This window comes from Dendrobium catenatum, unplaced genomic scaffold (genome assembly GCF_001605985.2).
Source record: "Dendrobium catenatum unplaced genomic scaffold, ASM160598v2 fragScaff_scaffold_156, whole genome shotgun sequence".
Lineage (NCBI taxonomy): Eukaryota > Viridiplantae > Streptophyta > Magnoliopsida > Asparagales > Orchidaceae > Dendrobium > Dendrobium catenatum.
Window position 1 is genome coordinate 9,075,030 of NW_021318618.1, and position 19,825 is coordinate 9,094,854.

The following is a 19,825-nucleotide window of genomic DNA, read 5'->3' on the forward strand; positions in this document are numbered from 1 at the left end:
ATCATTAATTCAAATAATCCATATAAACACAAAATTTGTGATAGATATATCTAAATGTAGGTGTAAGTGAGTCAAGTCAGTTTGTTCTCGACTCGCTAATGAGCTTGCGAGTCGAGCTTATCGAGTTTTGTGTTCGATCTTGAGCATGTAATCAGGCTTGTATACTAAACAAGCTCGAGTTTGAGCTTAGTCTGATTCTACTCGTTAGCTCATCGAGCTACTCAATTTTAAAATATATTTTAATTTTTTTTAATATAATCTTTTCCTTAGAATTTTTTTTAAGATAAAAAAATTGAGCTTCATAAACAAGACGAATTTGAGCTTTTAAATTGATCCGAGCTCATGCTTTTCAGCCGAACCGAGCTCGAGCTTTTTAAACGAGCTTGAGTAACTGAGTCGAGCTTGAGCTTGATTTTTATACGACGAATCGAGTTCGAGCTCATTAAACTAGCGCAAGTCGAGCTCGAGCGCGAGTTTGAGCTCAGTATGAGCCAAGCAAACTCAACTCGATACTGTCACATCTTGACTCCACTCCACTTATTTACACCCCTAGAAATACCTTTGTGCTAACCATCCTTAATTTTTTTTGTATTTATTAATAACAAAAATATGTGGCGCTCGTTGGAGGAAAGCTTATCTATTTGACTCCGCAGAGAATAATTTATGCTGTTTGCGAATGCTTCTTGCAATTGCCCTAGCTTCGCTGCAATCCGAAGAGAAGCATCGGTGAGCTAATAGATAATCGAAGATGAAGAAATTTCCATCAGTTCTCTTAATCCCTTTCCTTCTCTTCACCTTCTTCATGTTCTTCGTTCCAATCCGCGCCACCAGTTCCATCGTCTTCACCACTCTGGGCCGCAGCCTCTACTGTTTCGACATCTTCGCCACGCTGATATCCCCCTCCTCCTCCCAAGCCGAGCTCCAGCTTACCGATGGCGTCTCGGTCAACTACAACGGCTTCTTCCCCTCGTCCCCTTCTTCCCTTATATCCCTTTTCAACTTATCCTCTTCTTCCTCACGCACAAATAACATTGAGGGCCTCATCTACGTCACCGAGCGCTCCGGCTATTCCACTATCTACCTAGACATCTACCCCTCCTCATCCTCCCCATCCAATCGACGCGAAACCCTAGAGCTCCGCACCCGTCTCCATTTTGCCCTTCTTCCCGAGCACGATGGCCTACCTTCTGTCTCCATGAAGGACCGTCCTTCCCTCTCCGGCGATCGCCTCATATTCGTCTCCACTCACGAGCCCTCTCACTCGCCCAGGCAGAGTTGGGCGGCGGTGTACTCAACCCACCTTCCCACCGGCTCCACCACCCGCCTCACCCCCGATGACATCGCCGACTTCAGCCCCGCCGTCTCTCCCTCTGGTAGATGGACGGCTGTCGCCTCTTCTGGGGAGCGCGGATGGACGGGGGAAGTACAGGAACTCAATACAGACATCTACGTCTTTAAGACTAGCGATGGATCGGCAAGGACTTTGGTTGTCGAACATGGCGGATGGCCTTGTTGGGCGGATGATTCCACCATTTACTTCCATCGTAAGAGCTCCGATGAATGGTGGAGTGTCTACAGAGCAGCTCTTAGCACTCATGGAGACGCCCCTTTGCTAATTTCCATTGAAAGGATAACCCCTCCCGGTTTCCATGCCTTCACTCCGGCTGTAAGCGCTGCTGCTCCGGGTCTTATAGCGGTGGCGACAAGAAGAGCCAGCTCCCAATTCCGGCATATTGAGCTAATAGATCTAAGAGATGGAAACATTAATGCTTATATTGAGGTTACTAGAGTTATTTCCCCTAATGCTCACCACTTCAACCCTTTCTTCTCTCCGGATGCTCGCAGGATTGGCTATCATAGATGCCGAGGCAGCCGGAATGGCGGAAACCCTCCATTGCTTCTGGAGAATCTCAAGAGCTTAAAACCGGAGACATTTTCACTATTCAGAATTGACGGGTCTTTTCCTTCCTTCTCTCCAGATGGTCGACAGATTGCATATGTGAATCTTCCTGGTGTATATGTAGTTAATTCTGATGGCTCTAATCCACGAGAGGTCTACAATGGCAATGCTTTTCCGACTGCTTGGGATTGGAAAAGAAAAGGGGTTATTTACACCAGCAATGGTCCTGAGTTTGCTCAAGAAAGTACTGGAGTTGATATCATTTCGATTACTCTGAATGAAGATGATGACAAAGCTGAGCCTTTAATCAAGAAACTAACTTCAGCTGGGAAGAACAATGCATTCCCTTCTCCATCACCAGATGGCAAGTGGGTGGTTTTTCGATCGGGACGGTCCGGATACAAGAATCTATATGTAATGGATGCTGTTGAAGGAGAAAGCGCAGGAATTTACCAGCTCACAGAAGGACCTTGGAGTGACACCATGTGTAATTGGTCTCCTGACGGAGAATGGATTGCCTTTGCTTCTGACAGGGATAACCCTGGAAGTGGGAGCTTCTCTATCTACATGATTCACCCAAATGGAACTGGATTGAGAAAAGTTGTGCATAGTGGGAATGGAGGGAGGACAAACCATCCATGGTTTAGCCCGGACTCTGCAAGCTTGGTGTTCACATCAGACTATGCTGGGGTCTCAGCAGAGCCTATCTCGAATCCTCACCATTACCAACCATATGGAGAAATTTTCACAGTAAAGATCGATGGCTCTGAGATTAAGCGTCTCACGCACAACTCTTTTGAGGATGGTACCCCGACATGGACACCGTTCTTCTTGGAGCCGACTGATGTTGTTGAATCTTTGCAAGGTGTTGCTCATTGCCGCTTTGATGACTGCCACTGGCTCAGCTTGCAGAACCGAATCAAGAATGTCTTGAATGGAACCGGATGCTAAGTAGTTTGGCTTTTACGTAGTTTGCCAAGGAGTTTTGATCACTGTTGTATACGTATTTGTCTCTGTTGGGTTTCAGAAAGCTTCTGTACATAAATAAGTACATGGTGAGTTATATTTTGTTGCAAAAATATCAGAAGATATAATGATAGAAACATAAAATCCTAGATGACTTATCTTTCTAGTTTTTTCTTTTCCATTTACTTTTTTTTTTTATTGTTGAACATATATAAAGGTCTGAATGATTTTGTATTGACTTGTCAGAAAATAAAACAGAATGAAACAAACAACAAAGAAGAAAACAACGGGGAAGAACAACAGGATTTAAAGTTAAAAAAATGTGAAATTGGAAAAAAAATCATAGATTCACATCATACTAAGAAATCCATTTTAAAAAATGGGAGAATTGTATTGATCTTCATACTCACACTCATGTTCACTTTCTCCATAAATGAATACATTATATATTTTTTTTAGTTGTATAACGAAAATAAAAATTGACTCAACCGGCCAGCTCCAACCGGCCGGTAGAGCCTTAACGCTAATTCTGTGTCAAAACTTCTTTATAGCAATAAGACATTGAACTTATAGCACAATGGATTTGAGTTCAAAATGTTGTTGCGCTTGAACTATAATGTTGTGGTTTGTCTCAGAAGGGTTCATTCTCGTTGGATTAATAATGCCATGATGTTGCACTGACAAAAACATTTTTTGGGGGCTTTGCCCTCGAGCAGGGGGTATGCTGCCTCTAGTAAGCTCTTAGCTGAGCTTAACCGATGGAATTGAGGTCTGATTCAATAGTACAATTCAATTGATCGACAAACATATTTCACAAATAACTAACAATATTGATTGCAATCAGTTATTCTTTTGATCTATAGCACCAATCATAGAATAGAAATTGTTGTGTGGATCACCCTTGTCTTAACCTTCATGAAGATCAACTGAATCTGAACATAGCTTCAGTTCATCAACTATCACTGCCTTCATCAACATGTCTGCAATATTTTGAGGTCTGTATGTTTTCTAAAGATAAGTGGCCATCTTTTAGGTGTGGACGCATGAAATGATATCAAATTTAGATATGTTTTGTCCTGCTATAGAATGCAATTTTCTTGGTTAGATGAATAACACTCAGTCTATCATTATATAGTTTCTTATTCTTTTTCTCTTTGCTAAATTCTATCATAAAACTACATTCCCCTATAGATTAACTCCTATATATCCAAAGCAAAGTGCTTTGTCAACTATCCCTCTCAAATGTCTAATAATCCATTTAATGTCCCCAATGATGTTTTCCAAGGTTCATGAATCGATGGGCAATTCTCACTACACATGATATATTTAGCCCTATATAGATCATAACATACATCAAACTTCTACCAGTTGAAGCATACAAAGTTCTCTTCATTTGTCCTTGCTCTACTTCAGATTTAAGAGAATGTTCCTTAGATAGTTGAAAGTGACTACTTAAAAGAGTGTAAACTAGCTTTTCTTAAATCTTGTTTCTTTGTAGTACATTTTAAACATAATTAGCTTGAGATAATTTCAATGTATCTGCACTCTTATCCTTATTGATTCTCATACCATGTATTTTTTTTATTGAACCCAAATATTTCATTTCTAATTTTTTTTTTATAACTACTCATTTAATTCTCTTATCTTCTCTATATATGATCCTATAATCAACATATCATCCACATTAAAGAGCAAAAATATATAAGAGCTATAATTTTTTTTAAGAAACGATAATGATTTGCCTAACGGTTTGTGTGCCTTTTTTCTGACACGAAGCTATCAAATATTATGTACCTCTATCTTGGTGCCTTCTTCAACCCATATATGTTATTTTTAAGCAAACAAAACTTGTCTTTTTTTCTTGGAACCACATATCCTTGAGCTTGCAATATGTACGACTCTTCTTCTAAGTTACCATGGGATAAAGTAGTTTTTACATCCATCTTACTATATGTAAATTACCCTTTGTTATTATATCTAACACAACTCTAATTAATGTCATCCTCACAACTCACAACTAAAAAGAAAATTTCAGTATACTCCTCTCATTCCTATCCTTGTACTACAACCCTTACCATATAGCACTTATTGCCATCAGATTCTTCTTTTTGAATTTTTAAACCCATTTGTTATGAAGTACTTTCTTGCGCTTTATTAGTCTATCAATTCCTAAGTTTAATTTGACATAATGATTGCATTTCACCATCTATAGCTGACTCCCACTTCTTTTAATCATCAATTTGTATGGCTTCATCATAGCACTCTCGTTGACCACCATTTGTCAGTAATAAATGATATAAGAAAGAAGAATACCTTTGTCAAGCTTGTGAGATTTTATTTAAGTTTCTGACTTTAGTTGCAGGTGTCTGAGGAACTCTCTATGCTTCATCTGCTTGAGCACAATTCATATTTTTTTCGTATTGATCATTAATATCCTTTATCTTAACATATTTGGAAGAATATTTTGGAGTTTTATTCTTTATGTACTTGTATAATTTAATTTCATTGAATGTGACATCCTTGGTCCTAATGAATTTTTTATTCTAATAGTCCTAGAATGTATAATCAATAAATATGCATTTGATAGACTTTTGGTCATGCTTACTCCTAAACCTTGCATCTATATGAACATAAAAGGCACAACCAAAGACTAAGTTGAGATAAACTTATCTCCTTTTCACTCCAGACTTCCTTAACAACCCCTTCATATAGAGGAATTGATGAACAATGATGATCTGATAAACAATATTATTCATTACTTTTACCTATAACTATTTGGGTAGACTAGCTTATTGTCTCATGCTCATGACACACTCATTGATAGTTCTATTCATCCACTCTGTAATACTACTATATATTTTGTTGTTCTTGTGATAGTGAATTTATGTTTGATCACATTCAAATAACAAAACTCTATTAACATCTTCTCATGATACTCACCACCATTACCTATAGGACACCTACAATTTAAACTTGTGTCATTCTGAACACGACTTTTCAATTCTTGAATACATCAAATATATTTAACTTGTGTTTTCAAATATATACCTTTACCATTCTAGTGTGATCATCAATGAAGTGAATGTATGAAGACCCTTCTATGAAAGAAACTGGAGTAGGAATCCACACATCTATATGTATTAATTTCAACTTATTTGACTTCAATTTCAAACCAATCTTTAAAAACTATCATTCTTTAGCTTTTCACAAATAGATTCTTTATATAAATCTAAATCTATAAACTTTAACTATGGAACCTTTTTTTTAGAAAGAAGAGATTTCATACCTTTCTTACTCATTGGCCAAGCTAATGGTGCCAAAGACCTTCATGAACATCTATTTCTGCTACTCCAATCAATTCAGTCATTTTCTTTCTTAGGAACTTTTTCATTTAACGCTAACTCCATGATAACCTCAAAGTTTAACTTTATATTCTCTAAAGAGTTACTCACTTTTCATAATTAGATTTTTCATATATTCTCTAAAGATAGAACCAACATGCCTTAACCTAAAGATAGAACCAACATGTCTCTAAAGATAGAACTAACTTAGTATAGTGTTCAAATTGTTCAAATGTTCAACCATTGAATAACTCTGGTGTTCAATCAAAAGATATGGCCTTCTCGGTCAATTTCATCAAAAGGATTACAATTTGGGGAAATAGCTTGATGAATTTCTTATAATATCCAACAATGCGAAGAAATAAATGAATTTATGAAAATGAAGTTGATAATGGCCAATTAGTTACTTCTTACACTTTTTAGGGATCCCTTGATATTCATTATCAATTACCACATTTCCCAGAAATGTTGCAGACTTCAATAAGAATTTGCACTTAGAGAATTTAACATACAACTAATTGATAGCCCATTGCTGCTATTAGCTTATGAACAATTATTGCGTCCTCCGACTGGACGTAGAGGAACGTCCGGTCGGAGGCAAATTCCTGCCAAAAAATGAGTTGTACCAAGAAAATACCGAGCAATACCAAACAATAATGAAGAATACCATCATTTGAAGACCCAATACCGAGTTATACCGGGCTTTACTGAGCAAATACCGAGTTATACCAAAGTAAAAACTCGGTACAACTCGGTATTTCTCGGTACAACTCGGTATAACTCGGTATTGGTCTTCAGAGAACGGTATTCCTCCTTATTATCAAATAATACCTAGTTGTACCGAGCAAATACCTAGTTTTTTGACGGGAAATTGCCTCCGACTGGACGTTCCTCTACATCCTTGCAGCGGACGTAATAAAAGTTCATTAGCTTATGCAAATGCAAAGTTTCATGCTTTAGCATGAACACATTATTTAGTTTCTGATGAAAGCTTTATTTTTCTTTAGTGTAAGTCCTGTTTAATGTAAGTGCACATGTCATATCTAGTAATATAATGATGATAAGAGTGAAAATCCCATGTAGAGCAAAATGCAAATATCCTAAGTTCCCTTTACTACTAACTATTAAACTGTTAAATTTATCTCTCTAAATGATTTAAAAGGGTGGTGCAGATTAAAAGTAAAAGCTTCAAATGTAGATAGTAAATTCACTAATTTTTAGAAATTCTAAACATATAATTTTTAAAACTACATGACTAGTTAATAGTGATTTACTGCTTGTTATTGTTTTGGATCAGAGCATAAGTACTTCTCATATCTGTCAAGATCGTTAGAGTATTAGCTAGGATCCGTCCTAACTATAATTATTCTATCTCCATAAGACCCCAAAATCCTAACCGCTATATGTCAATGTTATGATCAGACTACATTTTAAGATCTATATTTTTTTTCTTTTATTCCTCCATTGAGGCTCTAGATAACACTAGGTTTTTAATTTATGTATGGCCTATACGTAAACCGATTGAAGCATAGAGATTTTAAAATAACATGAATACTTTAAAAATTAAACTTGCTCTAAGCAATAAATTCCTTTGAAATAATATTGGATTCTGAGAATTATTTAGCCACACATGGAGGTATTATTACACATAACAAACATCTTATTCCACTAAATAAATAACATGTTACAAACTGATAACAAAAAATAAATAAGACAAATATTTTAAAACTAGGATTATAAATGATCAGGAATTAAGATTACACCACTTTGCATTTTTTAACTTTGGTCGACACTAATATAACATTCCAATAATGACTCCACAATGTGTCAACCCCTTTACAAGAAGTCTAAGGTTACTATTCATGATTTTACAAATTAACTGAAAAAGCGTTATGGTGCTACTAAACAGGCGTGTCAATTCACCAATTTTCTCTTCAATTCATCAGTTCAACTAACTTCTACCACTGCACTGGGTAGTTTGGCATTACGACGCTTCATTCAGTGCTTCCTAGATAGTGCTTCGATGCTAAGCTCTCCAACCAAATTTTTGTGAGCTCTCTTCTACGATGCTAAGGGTGTGGCACTGTGGTGCTAGAATGAACATTTGCATCGCGACGCTTGTCCAATTTTAATGAATTTATTCACTATTTTCATGTATAAAAGACAATTATTACATTAATAAAAATTATAATAAAGGCGAGTTTTAATGAAAATTTTTAATCTTATAACTGATTCTACCTTAAAGTCTTTAATGCTATTCTCAAACGCTTCACATATTCTTCTTCAGTTCTCAAATACACCAAAATTCCTTTAGCAAAAATAATAATAAACTTAACCAATTATTCTCTGAACACCTAATTCATCAAATCCATAAATATTGTCAGCGAATTTGTTACACCAAAAGGAATGACTAAAAACTCATAGTGATTATATTAGATACCAAAAGCTATCTTCATCGCATCCTTTCCCTTCACTCTCAATTGGTGATACCCAAGCCTCAAGTCTATCTAAAAAAATATAGATGCTCCTTTTGATTGATCAAAATATCATTAATCCACGGCAACTGATAATTTTCATTGATAAATGCCTTATTCAATTCTTGATAATCAATACACACCATTATTGACACTTCTTTCTTACTTACAAACAACACTAGCGCACTCCACATAGTTACACTAAATCTAATGAAAACTCTAACCAATAATTACTATAATTGAATCTTCAATATTTGTAATTCTTTGGGTGTCATTTTATAGGAAGCTTTTACAATCATAAGGTGCCCGAAAATACCTCAGCACAAAACTCTTGAGGTAGAATTAACAAATTAATAAGAAAACACATCTATGAAATTCTCATACCATTAAAAAATCTTTAATAGCACCCAAAGGTTTACTTCCATCTCTCATTTAGGCAAGAACTATATGACTTACTTTCTTTGAAAGCTTATCAACTTGCAATGCTCATATTAACAAATATAATAAACCTTTGACCCACTATAGATAAAACTTCTCTTCATCATCACACAATAATTTCTCTTCCTAGTAGAATCAATTTGAAGACCATACCTACTCAACCAATTCATGCCCATAATGAAAAATCTCCATTAAAAGTAATATAGTCAACTTAGATTCCAACTGTCTACTTGAAATGTGAACACATAGATACATAATTGACTAGAAACTAAATAGTCTCTAGTAATCAATAAAATAAATGAACTAAATTGTAAGAAATTTGGCACCAAATCCCAACCATCTTATAGTTTCTCAAATAAAAAGGAACGACTTGCCTAAAATTCAAATAAAAATCCTATTGGAATACATAGAGCTAAGGGCCATACATGTTACAACATCAGACTTATCATTTGCCTCATGTTGAGTCATTCTATAAAATCTTAGTTATCTTATAGCTGCACTAACAATCACACTAAACTCTCTTTAAAATCATCTAGCCATCCGCCTTGAAAATCTTCTACATCCACTTCTTGATGATCCCTCATTAATAACTCTCAAAGGGACTCTCTACTATTTGGAAGATCATCTAGTATTTGACTTGCCCTTTGGTGCCCTCTAAGAATACTAAGCTATCCCATAACCTAATTGGCCACTTCTTAAACATAGTTCAATATGAATCACATACAAGAGAACTACTTTTTGGCATACATGAACTATTTTTATGTATTATAGGACCCTCTCTCCTAGAATCAACTACCATAAATATATTATTCTTTCCACTAACACTACCCTCAGGTGTCCCTCTTTCAAATATCTTTCTACTTGCATCCCATAACTATTGAGTGGATGTCAAATCATTCTCCACTAGCCTTTCTCTCTCTACCAACTAAGTAAAATCCATGATCCTAAATAGAACCAACAACATCCTTAAATTTCCTATGAGCCCTCTAAAAGGTCTATAGAATTTTTCCTTTAGAGTACTAACAAACTTTGGGGCTTACCTAGCTAGTGCAACAAATTCTGGTTCATATTGTATCACTGACTTACTTCTATGAACTAACATTAGGAATGACTCTTGTATTTGCTACTTAGTTGATGGCAGCACAAATAAACATCTTAACATACCTACAAACTCTTTCTAGCTAATCTCAACATTTATCTTATTCACAAACCTCTACTTATATTGGCACAACAACTAGCATTCCTCTTTGCCATCCAATACAAAATCAACTAATGATAATTTTCAATTCTCCAAAAACTATATACTATCAAAACTATTTTCAAACCCCATCAACCAATCTACAGGATCTAGAGCACCATAGAAATGAAGGGGTTGAATGTAAAAAATAACTGTAGATGTCTATTTGCATCCTCCACTCCAAAAGTGAATGTCCTATTTTTGTGCCTTAACCATCAATTTGGTTACCAAACTAGAAAAATGCATCATCTAATCAAATTTTATATCCCTTATTATGCTTTTCATAGTCTAGCTTAATTAGAAATCAATCTTTTACCAACTCCCTCTTAATCTGGGATTTAGGACTTTTCAATACTTTCACCTATCACATATATGTAAGGCTCAACTTAACACACATAAAGATAAGAATATTCATAAAATTACCTCAAACTACCCCAATTTACCCCAACATGTCTAATGATTATTCTTATGACTGGTTATAATTAAATTCTTTCGAACTATTACTTTGATACCATTTATGTATCATCCATTGATTTGTTCTTAATTCTTCAATATTAACAATAAAGAGCCCTCTTAAATCATCCAATAAATAGTTAAACATATATATATTTTTTTCATTTCATTTCATTCATACCATCAATAGAATAACTGATAGAATTCCATTATAATTTTTCTCACATCAACCTACATACACAAATAACTAGATTGTCAAAAGAATACATCTATAAAGAAAAACATGCCTATAATATTGACTCTTAGCCTTATCAACCACTTTTTACTCAATTGGAACCTTACCCTATCCTAAAAGGACATGTAAGCAACAATAATGAGTAAACCATGCTCAGCAGGCTACATGAGACCTACTAATGAATTTGATATTCACATTTAAAATAAATTACACAGGAGCTAAACATAATATAAACATAAATTTATATAATTTTAGTTAAAGTGGCATGGCATTTGTGCAATATTCTATCATTAACATGATTACAATAACATAACTAGTGTCGACATCAATCACATATCAATAGTAGGAACTTATCAAAAGTAATAACATAAGCATACTTGAACAATGCAACAACATAAACATCACTTGAACTTGAACATGATATCAAAACATAACACATGATGAAACATAATGTGTAACACATAAATTAAAATATATTTCACAATTATATAGCATATTTTTTGAATTCTCCTTATACCTCCACTTCCACTTATACATATGCTTGGTCATATTAGCCCAATTTCTCCTATAACTCTACTTCTAATTATATCTCTACTTGGTCATCTCACATCTGTTCAGGGATGCCATATGCAAAGATAGAGAGATTATATGTGTGCATTGACCATTATGATTCCCCTTATATTGCAAAGAATATAAAATAACTACCACTTATAGCACCTCCTTTCTCCATCTTTCCCCCACATTTCTTTCACATAAACATTGAAAACATTAACATATGCAACAACTAGAAGCAACATTTAACATAATATATGAATACATCACAAAGTAAAACTTGTATACATATTAAACATTAATATTTTAGAAAGCTAATGATTTGAAGAATTCATAGCATCATTTTAAAGCATTTATTATACGATAATTATTTTTATAATTATCAACATACTCATAGTAATTCTTGAAATAGTGTACAAATAAAAACTCTTGGGGAAAATTTATATATATTTTGTTAACACGATCATAATATTCTATTCTACAATATACCAAAAGTTATATAGTGAAAACTTCATAAATCTGTTTAAATTTGTCTTTATGTCAACCCAAATTAGATAAAGCCCAAAAAGTACCCACATAGATGTCAAAATTGAAATCTAAAGGTAAGACTATCCTACCCCAAGCTATTTAACTTTCCCAATTGGCTTGATGGGTGAAAGTGGCTCTAAGATCATCAAATGCAACTTTTTCTCTTGAAAACCCCTCTTATCTTTCTAACTGGTTGCTTCAATAAGAAAAGTAATTTCTTTCATATATAGATTTAGATACTCAAACAGAGAGTCTGGCACCACAATGCCCCATTCCCAGCATCATAACACTATTAAGGAAATATTTAGCACCAAATATAGAGTTTAGTGTCATAGCATCAACCATTCAGTACTGTAGTGCTCCCTAACATATTGACTAATAGTCATGTTAGTGTTGTAGCACTCCCAAGGAAGTTTTCCTACATGAAATATTTTGTTTTCCTAACTCAATTATGACCACATTATTTATAAAATTTCATTATATAAAATTTTATAATTTCGTAGAACTTAACATGTACTTAATGAACATACAAATCTTGTTAGATTCAATTTTGACTATTACATGTACTAGCCTCAACCCTCTTCCCTAAGCCCACTCTTACACCATGATATATGAAGAATATAACCCACTATATAGGTGAATCAGAAGAGTTAAACCTAAAAACACCAATGCTTTTTTACAAGAGCATGCAAAGGCTAAGAAACCTCAAAGGTTTAGAATGACACTTTTGGTGTCTTATATGGGCAGGATTGGCCCAGTGGACCACATTTCCACCTTTTAGTTACTAACCTTCCTCTAGGACATTGATGATTCTCTCAAGTGTCATTTATTCTTCATGAGACTAAAGAAGTAGACTAAAGGTGGTTTAATCACCTACTAATAGGAGTGATAACCTCTTATTAATATTTTAAGAGGATGTTTAAGATGCACTTTTCTAGTGCTTCAATGCCAAAAAAGACCTCATAAGCTCTCTTAAGGATGAGGTAGTAAATAAGAGAGTTTCTAAGGACATCATAGTGAGGTTCCAAAGGGAGATTCTTCAAGTTAAGACTTGTAGCCTACATTCACCAAGGCTATCTTGACCCAATGATTGAGAGTGGGCTCTTTCCTTTATGCATTTCTCCCATAAATATTAAAAACACATGCCGAGCTATTTAAGTTGGAAAGGAATAATGGTAATGATGGAGAATATAAAATGGTTGCTTAGTCCTCCACAACCACTCACCTATATGAATTTGACCACATAAGAAATTAATGACAAGGATGAGAAAAGAGAGGGTTCATTCTTGAGAGAGGAGGGATGAAAGACCTAACTTTCCAAGAGATCATATTTTCTCATAGCACCAAATGAAAGTCTGAGGAGATTGTAAGACGTCAATGAACTAGCCTGAGGAAAACTAAGAGGGGAAAGTGAATTGGTTATTTAATTTTTTTTTTATCAGAACAAAAATCTTTTTGTAATTTTTCAATACCTTGAAATAAACAATTTGATAACCATATGTAGAAGCTAATAAACTTAACAACAATTATAATAATGATGATGATATTCTAATTAACATAATAAAATAGTAATCTCAGATTTTCACCAAGCAATTATTATAGAAATTAAATACAAAAAAGTAAAATGTGAAAAAAAAACCGGAATAAATACACTAGAGTTTTATAGTGGTTCAGTTAAACCATGACCTACATCCACTCCAAGAGTCATCTGAAATTACTAGATGGACAAGAGGGGCGGTGAATTGTGAAAACTTTATTGCAATAAATAAAACCTAAGCAGGAGTTCTAATTTTTGGTGTTTTTTAAATTTTTAACATTAAAATTTAAAACAAGTTCTAAGGCAACGGGCAACGATAAAATCTTTTTCATTCACAATTTTTCCAAGCAAATATTATGAAATAAAAATGCACGCAAAAAGAAAATAGTAAGGAAAAAGCACACCGAGATTTTTATAGTGGTTCGGTAAAACCATGACCTACGTCCACTCCTCGGAGTCCTCCGCTCTGGGAATTTCACTACCAACAATAGCTCTCCTTTTGCCCCCCTTGGCAAGGCGGAGAAGACCTTACAATACTCCCTTTCACCAACCCGGCGTGGCGGAGTGCCAAGCGTTGTTTTCACCCTCCTGGTGACTGTAGAGAACCTTCTCATTTTTCTCCCTCCTAGAGAAGGCAGAGTACCTTCGAGGTCAACGAACGTAGACGAGTCTCTTCCTTAGAAAGCCTCCCACAAGTTCTTCCCAGGCCATAGGAGGAGCAAGTTGCAGTAAGATCGAAGCAATCGTGTGATCTCCCTCACACCTCTTCTCCCTCACCAAGCTCACCTTCTTCTTCCTCTCTCAACCCCTCAAACTTCTCAAGAGCTCTCTCTAGGGTTTTCTCTCTACTCATGTTTCTCTCTTCTATTTCTATCACCCAAAATATGACAAGTTTTACACATAAAAATGGGCTCCAAAATTCCTGAGATTTCAAAAGTAGACGTTACAATCGTACAGTACGATTATTGGTCGTAGAGTATGATATGTACAAACTAGCTTTGTCCTGGTACAAAGGTGTACGAATAGTTCCAAAAACAAATCATACAGTACGATAATATATCATCCGGTACGATTCACAACACACTACTCGTACAGGACGATAGCCTGGACGATAAAATGTCATCTTTGTTCATCATATGGTATGATAAATCACATCGTATGAATAGTGAAAATCAAGGCATCATCCGGGACGAATTCCGGGACGATCAAATGTCATCTCTGTTCATCGTATGGCACGATAGTAATCATACAGTACGATGAGACAAAAAACACAGGATCGTCCAGGATGATCTCCGGGACGATCTGAATTCGTCTCTGTTCATCGTATTGTACGAAGGTGTTCGTACAGTACGATGTTCAATTTCTAATTAAGCCTTGATTTCTTGCACTAATCATGGGTTAAATTAAGTATGTATTTAAAATAGATTGTACCATATGAATGTCATCGTACAGTACGAACGGCTCAAAATATCATACTTAACTTGTCATGATGGCTAGGGTTTTGGATTTGAAACAGATCGTACCGTACGATAGTTTCATACCATACTATGTGTTCATAGAGCACATGTTATAATAGTAGATCGTATAGTATGAAATAAATTCATACAGTACGATTACCAGAGAATGAAAAACCTTTTTTTTTACTTTTTAAAAAACCCTCTCCCCCTGTGTGTGTGCATGATTGCTCAGACTTTACCTGCAGTTTGTGGCCATACTCAAGAAAATAAAAAATAAAATAAATAACAAAATACATTATCTGACACATACTCCTAATCCAACTAGTCTTGAGTCTTCTCGTTGTCCTGAGTGGCTTGTGATCTTCCTGAAATGTTAGTACTCACGTACAATAGCAAACATTAAATGATATTTAATAAAAAGTAGTTTAGTCAACATTATTTGGCATCATCAAAATCTCAACCTCGGGGTCATGGGTCGCAACATCATCCTCTACGAGTATTGCACTAAACCCATTAGTGACTTTCCTTTAGCCCACACAGCTAGGAGGAGAAGCCTTTTACAAAATTTCTTCTACCATCCCAGTGTGGCAGTTGACCTCGAATCCTTTTTCACCCTCTTAGTGAAGCCATAGAACCTAGAATTCTTTTTTACCCTCTTGGTGAAGGTAGAGAACATAGAATCCTTTTTCACCCTACTGGTGAAGGAAGAGAACCTAGAATCACTTTCATCTTCTCTGGTGTGGCGGAGTAGCTCGATCCTTTGACACCAAAGAGTTCTTCTTCCCAAAGCTTCCCTCAAGATGAACCATGACACATTGAGGAACTCAAGAGAAAGATAAGTAGAGCAACTATGTGGAACTCCCTCTCACACTCCCTTGAAACTCACAAGAATCTTCACCATCTCTCATAAACTACACCCATTCTCTCCCAAGCTCTAGTCCCTCTCTTCAAGCTTTCTTTGAAAGAAAATACCTCAATGAATGCCAAAAAGACTACTACAAAGTCTTATGAGAAATAGAGGGCTTAAAAAACCTTTAAAATTTGATGCAGCCCTCAAAGATCATACAAAATGATCATAGGACTGTCTAGTATGATGTACAAAATTTGACATGTTAGTACTCTATGATCATTAATATGAATAAACAGTCATACATTATGACTAGTTCCATTTTATCTGATGGTTATGAATGAACAGTCGTACTGTATGATAAGTTCAACCAAATTGTAATTTATGTAGGACGAATCCTGAGATGACCAAATATCATCTTTATTAATCATAAAGTATTGTTTAGTCCATATAGTATGATTAAAATATCAAAATTAAGCATATTCATTTGATTAATCACATGATTAAATCAAGAAATATTTTAAGCATTCTACATTATGATTAGGTTTGTGCAATACCAATTTAATAGCAACTTAAATGCAAATTTTTGCCTAATTTAATGAATAATAGAGTTATTTTTTATAATAGATCTTTTAGTATGATATGGTGTTTGTATTATGATTAGTTATATTTTAAAATTATTTTGTTAGATAAATAAAATATTTTAATTAATTTCCTTAATAATAGATCATCTAATATGATACCTATTATATAATATAATTTATAGTAAAATTAAAATATTTAAAATTATTTTTGCTTTCCTTGTCACCGAGCTAGCATTTATCCTTACAGGACTTGAATTAAGAAATTAAAACGAATAAATGAAAATTACAAACTCTTTTAACATAACCTATTCTACCCAATCTTGAGTCCCGAATCTTCTAAGAATAGTGTATGTTGTACCTAAAATGTTTGCAACATAGAAATAGATATGCAGTATAAATACTGGTAGAAATAAATAGATAATCAATAATAATTTCTATCATCAAAAACATAAATTCTGGAGCCTGAGTTGTAACACCAAAGGATGCACCTGCAACCTAGACCATTAAAACTTACTATACTACTTTATCTAAGGGTGAAGGAACCGCCTTATGCCACTCAGTCTTATCAAGTAGAAATCATGCACTATCCCCCAAATTATCCCACGTACACTCCACTATGAGTTTTCAAGTAAATAAAGGTCATTTAGGATAAGGAGTTCTTCAAGAACCTAGCCCCAATGAAGGTTAATGTATACTAGGGAAAGATTAAGATACTATGCTTTCAATAAAAAATATGTCTATGAGATAAAGTGGTATCAATATATTTATAGATTGGTTAAAGAAATCATAAAAATAAGGAAATTAAGGGAGTTCATGCTCGTTAAACTAGTTAACACCCAAGAAAAGCACCCATGAAAAGAAGTAGAAATGAGTTTGTCCTAGGTTATTCAATCATATTCCAAGAGTGTTCCCTACCATCAAGGACTAAGAGTGAGCCAACTCACTAGTAAAGAAGATGAAATTTAGAGAGGAAAACTCGATGTCTACCTTATGATCTCTTATAGTATATTTCATTCCTAATACCTTTAATGAAACAGATAATCTCATAAGAGGAAAACCAATAATGATATTATCATCATCATATCCGTAGTTGACAGCTTTATTATAGTTAGCATTTTAAAAGGCATATCATGTTTTATTATTATAATTTTCAAATGTATTTTAAAAAAACTAAACTTCCTTTCTTCCCAACTCAAACTCAATGTAATCCCGTATATAACTTCTTAGAAGAGCACAAATAAATAGAGGGATTACTCACCCAATCCATTATATAGGGTGAGGAAAAGCACTAGTATACTGTCAAGGTAAATTTCATCATAATTTATACTCCAGTCATTTATAATGCCATCCATGAAAAATTTTTATTAAACACATGTAGGTTCTACATTTGGTTCTAGCTATTTTGACTCAAATTAAAAAAGGTAAGTTATGTTTTGAATCTATTTTCTTGTGTTTGAAAGTGTTTTGGCATATGAAAAATATTTGCATGTGTTCTAGAATGAATCAGAAGGGCTCAAAGTGTATTTGAAAAAAAATTACTATTTTAGCTTCTAGGTGTTGGTTGTCCAAGTGTTATAGTACTAGACATTATAGTGTTGTAGTATTAGATTTTTACAAAATGAACTAGCATCCAGGAACTGGATGGAGGCACTGTAGCACTAGGCCACTAAGTACACTATAAATATAAGCAAAAAATAATATTGCATTTTTTCTGAACACCATGGAGCTGAGTAGATAGAGAGAGAAAGAGAGAGAGAGAGAGAGAGAGAGAGAGAGAGAGAGAGAGAGAGAGAGATTTTAGAGGAATGAGAAGGGATTTCAAGCCACTTTGGGTTATTTTTAGTCGTTGACCCAATTAAGAAAGTTATCTAGATTGAGGTAGGTCACACTATGCCTATCTTAGTTCTAAAAAGTATGAAGTTTTTCAAAATATCTCGATTAAATTTATATTTCCATTATAAAAAAAAGTTGATGACATTGCACTAAAAAAACTTTAACCCCGTAATTTTTTATATGTTATAGAGATTAAAATTATAAACCTTTTGAATATAGTTTAAAACTTTTCCCTGAGGTATTTTGGAAATTCTACAGTATTTATTGAATAAAAATAATCTGAACTGTAAAAAATTATGTTATATTACGAATAAAGTCTTAAAATAATATTTTATGAATATCTAGTAATTTGGTTATCTTCTAAAACTATGTATTTTTCTCAGTAGAAATTTTTGTTTCCTTCTGTCATAGAAAATAATGTTATTATGAAATATGTCTAATTCTACTTCAATTGCTATAATGTGATGAAATATATACTTATATGATTGAATTATTTTTGTTAGGAGATATAAGGGACCAAAATCTTTTGAGATTCTATTTGTAACTAAGAATCGCATGCCTATAAGGCATGTTTTGGTGGCTAATAAACTATATTCTGGTGGCAATAAGCTATGTTTTAGTGCCTACAGGCATATTTTAATTTTATAAGCACAAAGGAAGTCATATGGGGCTAGAATCTTTTGAGATTCTATAGGTTATATTCAGTGACATAAATTTAAGTTTATTAGACCAATGAGTTTTATTATTTAAATATTTTGGTAGTTTCTATGCTCTTATTATTTTACTCAACATAGTGATTTATTATATTGTGTTTAACATCTTTTAATTATTTTAAAAAATATTTAATAAAGGAAATATTTAGAATTTAGATCAGTATTTTTGGCCTTTAGAGCTGTTGTAGCTCACTATGATTTTACAGGATTGGGGAAAAGGAAGGAGCCAATTGATTAGAAGTTTTAGGATTTAATATGATTTTATAGGTATTTCTCTATTTTGATTTTTTATAGTGGCTAACTTTGGTTATAGTTTTTTGTAATCTCTATTTTATAGTCATACTATGTAAAACAAATCATATAGTACATTTTTATAGTGGCTATCTTGGGATTTGTCTATCATAGCTCAATATAATAAAGATTGATATGTAAGTCAAGTTGGATAAATTGGGTCTATTTGAGTGTTCATTATTGTTTATTTTCTTGTGTATATCTATTCAGTTGCATATTCTATGTGATTATGGATCCTCCATGCCTAAACAGGATAGATGGATATAATGGTAGACAAGCAGCTCCTATCTATAATACAACTTTAATATTTAGTTCTAACAAAGTTTCTTAAATTGCTAGTATGCTAGCCTAGATGATGGGCGAAACATATAGTAGAGTTCATGATGTTCAATATGATGATATAAATAGACATCTCTAGAGGTTTTTAAGATTGAAGCAT

General features: G+C 34.0%; 1 protein-coding gene across 1 annotated transcript; it reads left to right on the plus strand.

Annotated features, from left to right (window-relative positions):
* Window positions 1-671: 671 nt before the first annotated feature.
* On the plus strand, window positions 672-3,031 carry LOC110100297. The gene has a single exon (XM_020827736.2). The coding sequence runs from the start codon at window positions 749-751 to the stop codon at window positions 2,849-2,851; it is 2,103 nt and encodes a 700-aa protein (XP_020683395.1). The 5' UTR covers window positions 672-748; the 3' UTR covers window positions 2,852-3,031.
* Window positions 3,032-19,825: the final 16,794 nt, after the last annotated feature.

What these genes read in the sequence shown, in the direction of transcription:
- LOC110100297 (XM_020827736.2), top strand. Translation starts at nt 749, where the DNA reads ATGAAGAAATTTCCATCAGTTCTCTTAATCCCTTTCCTTCTCTTCACC.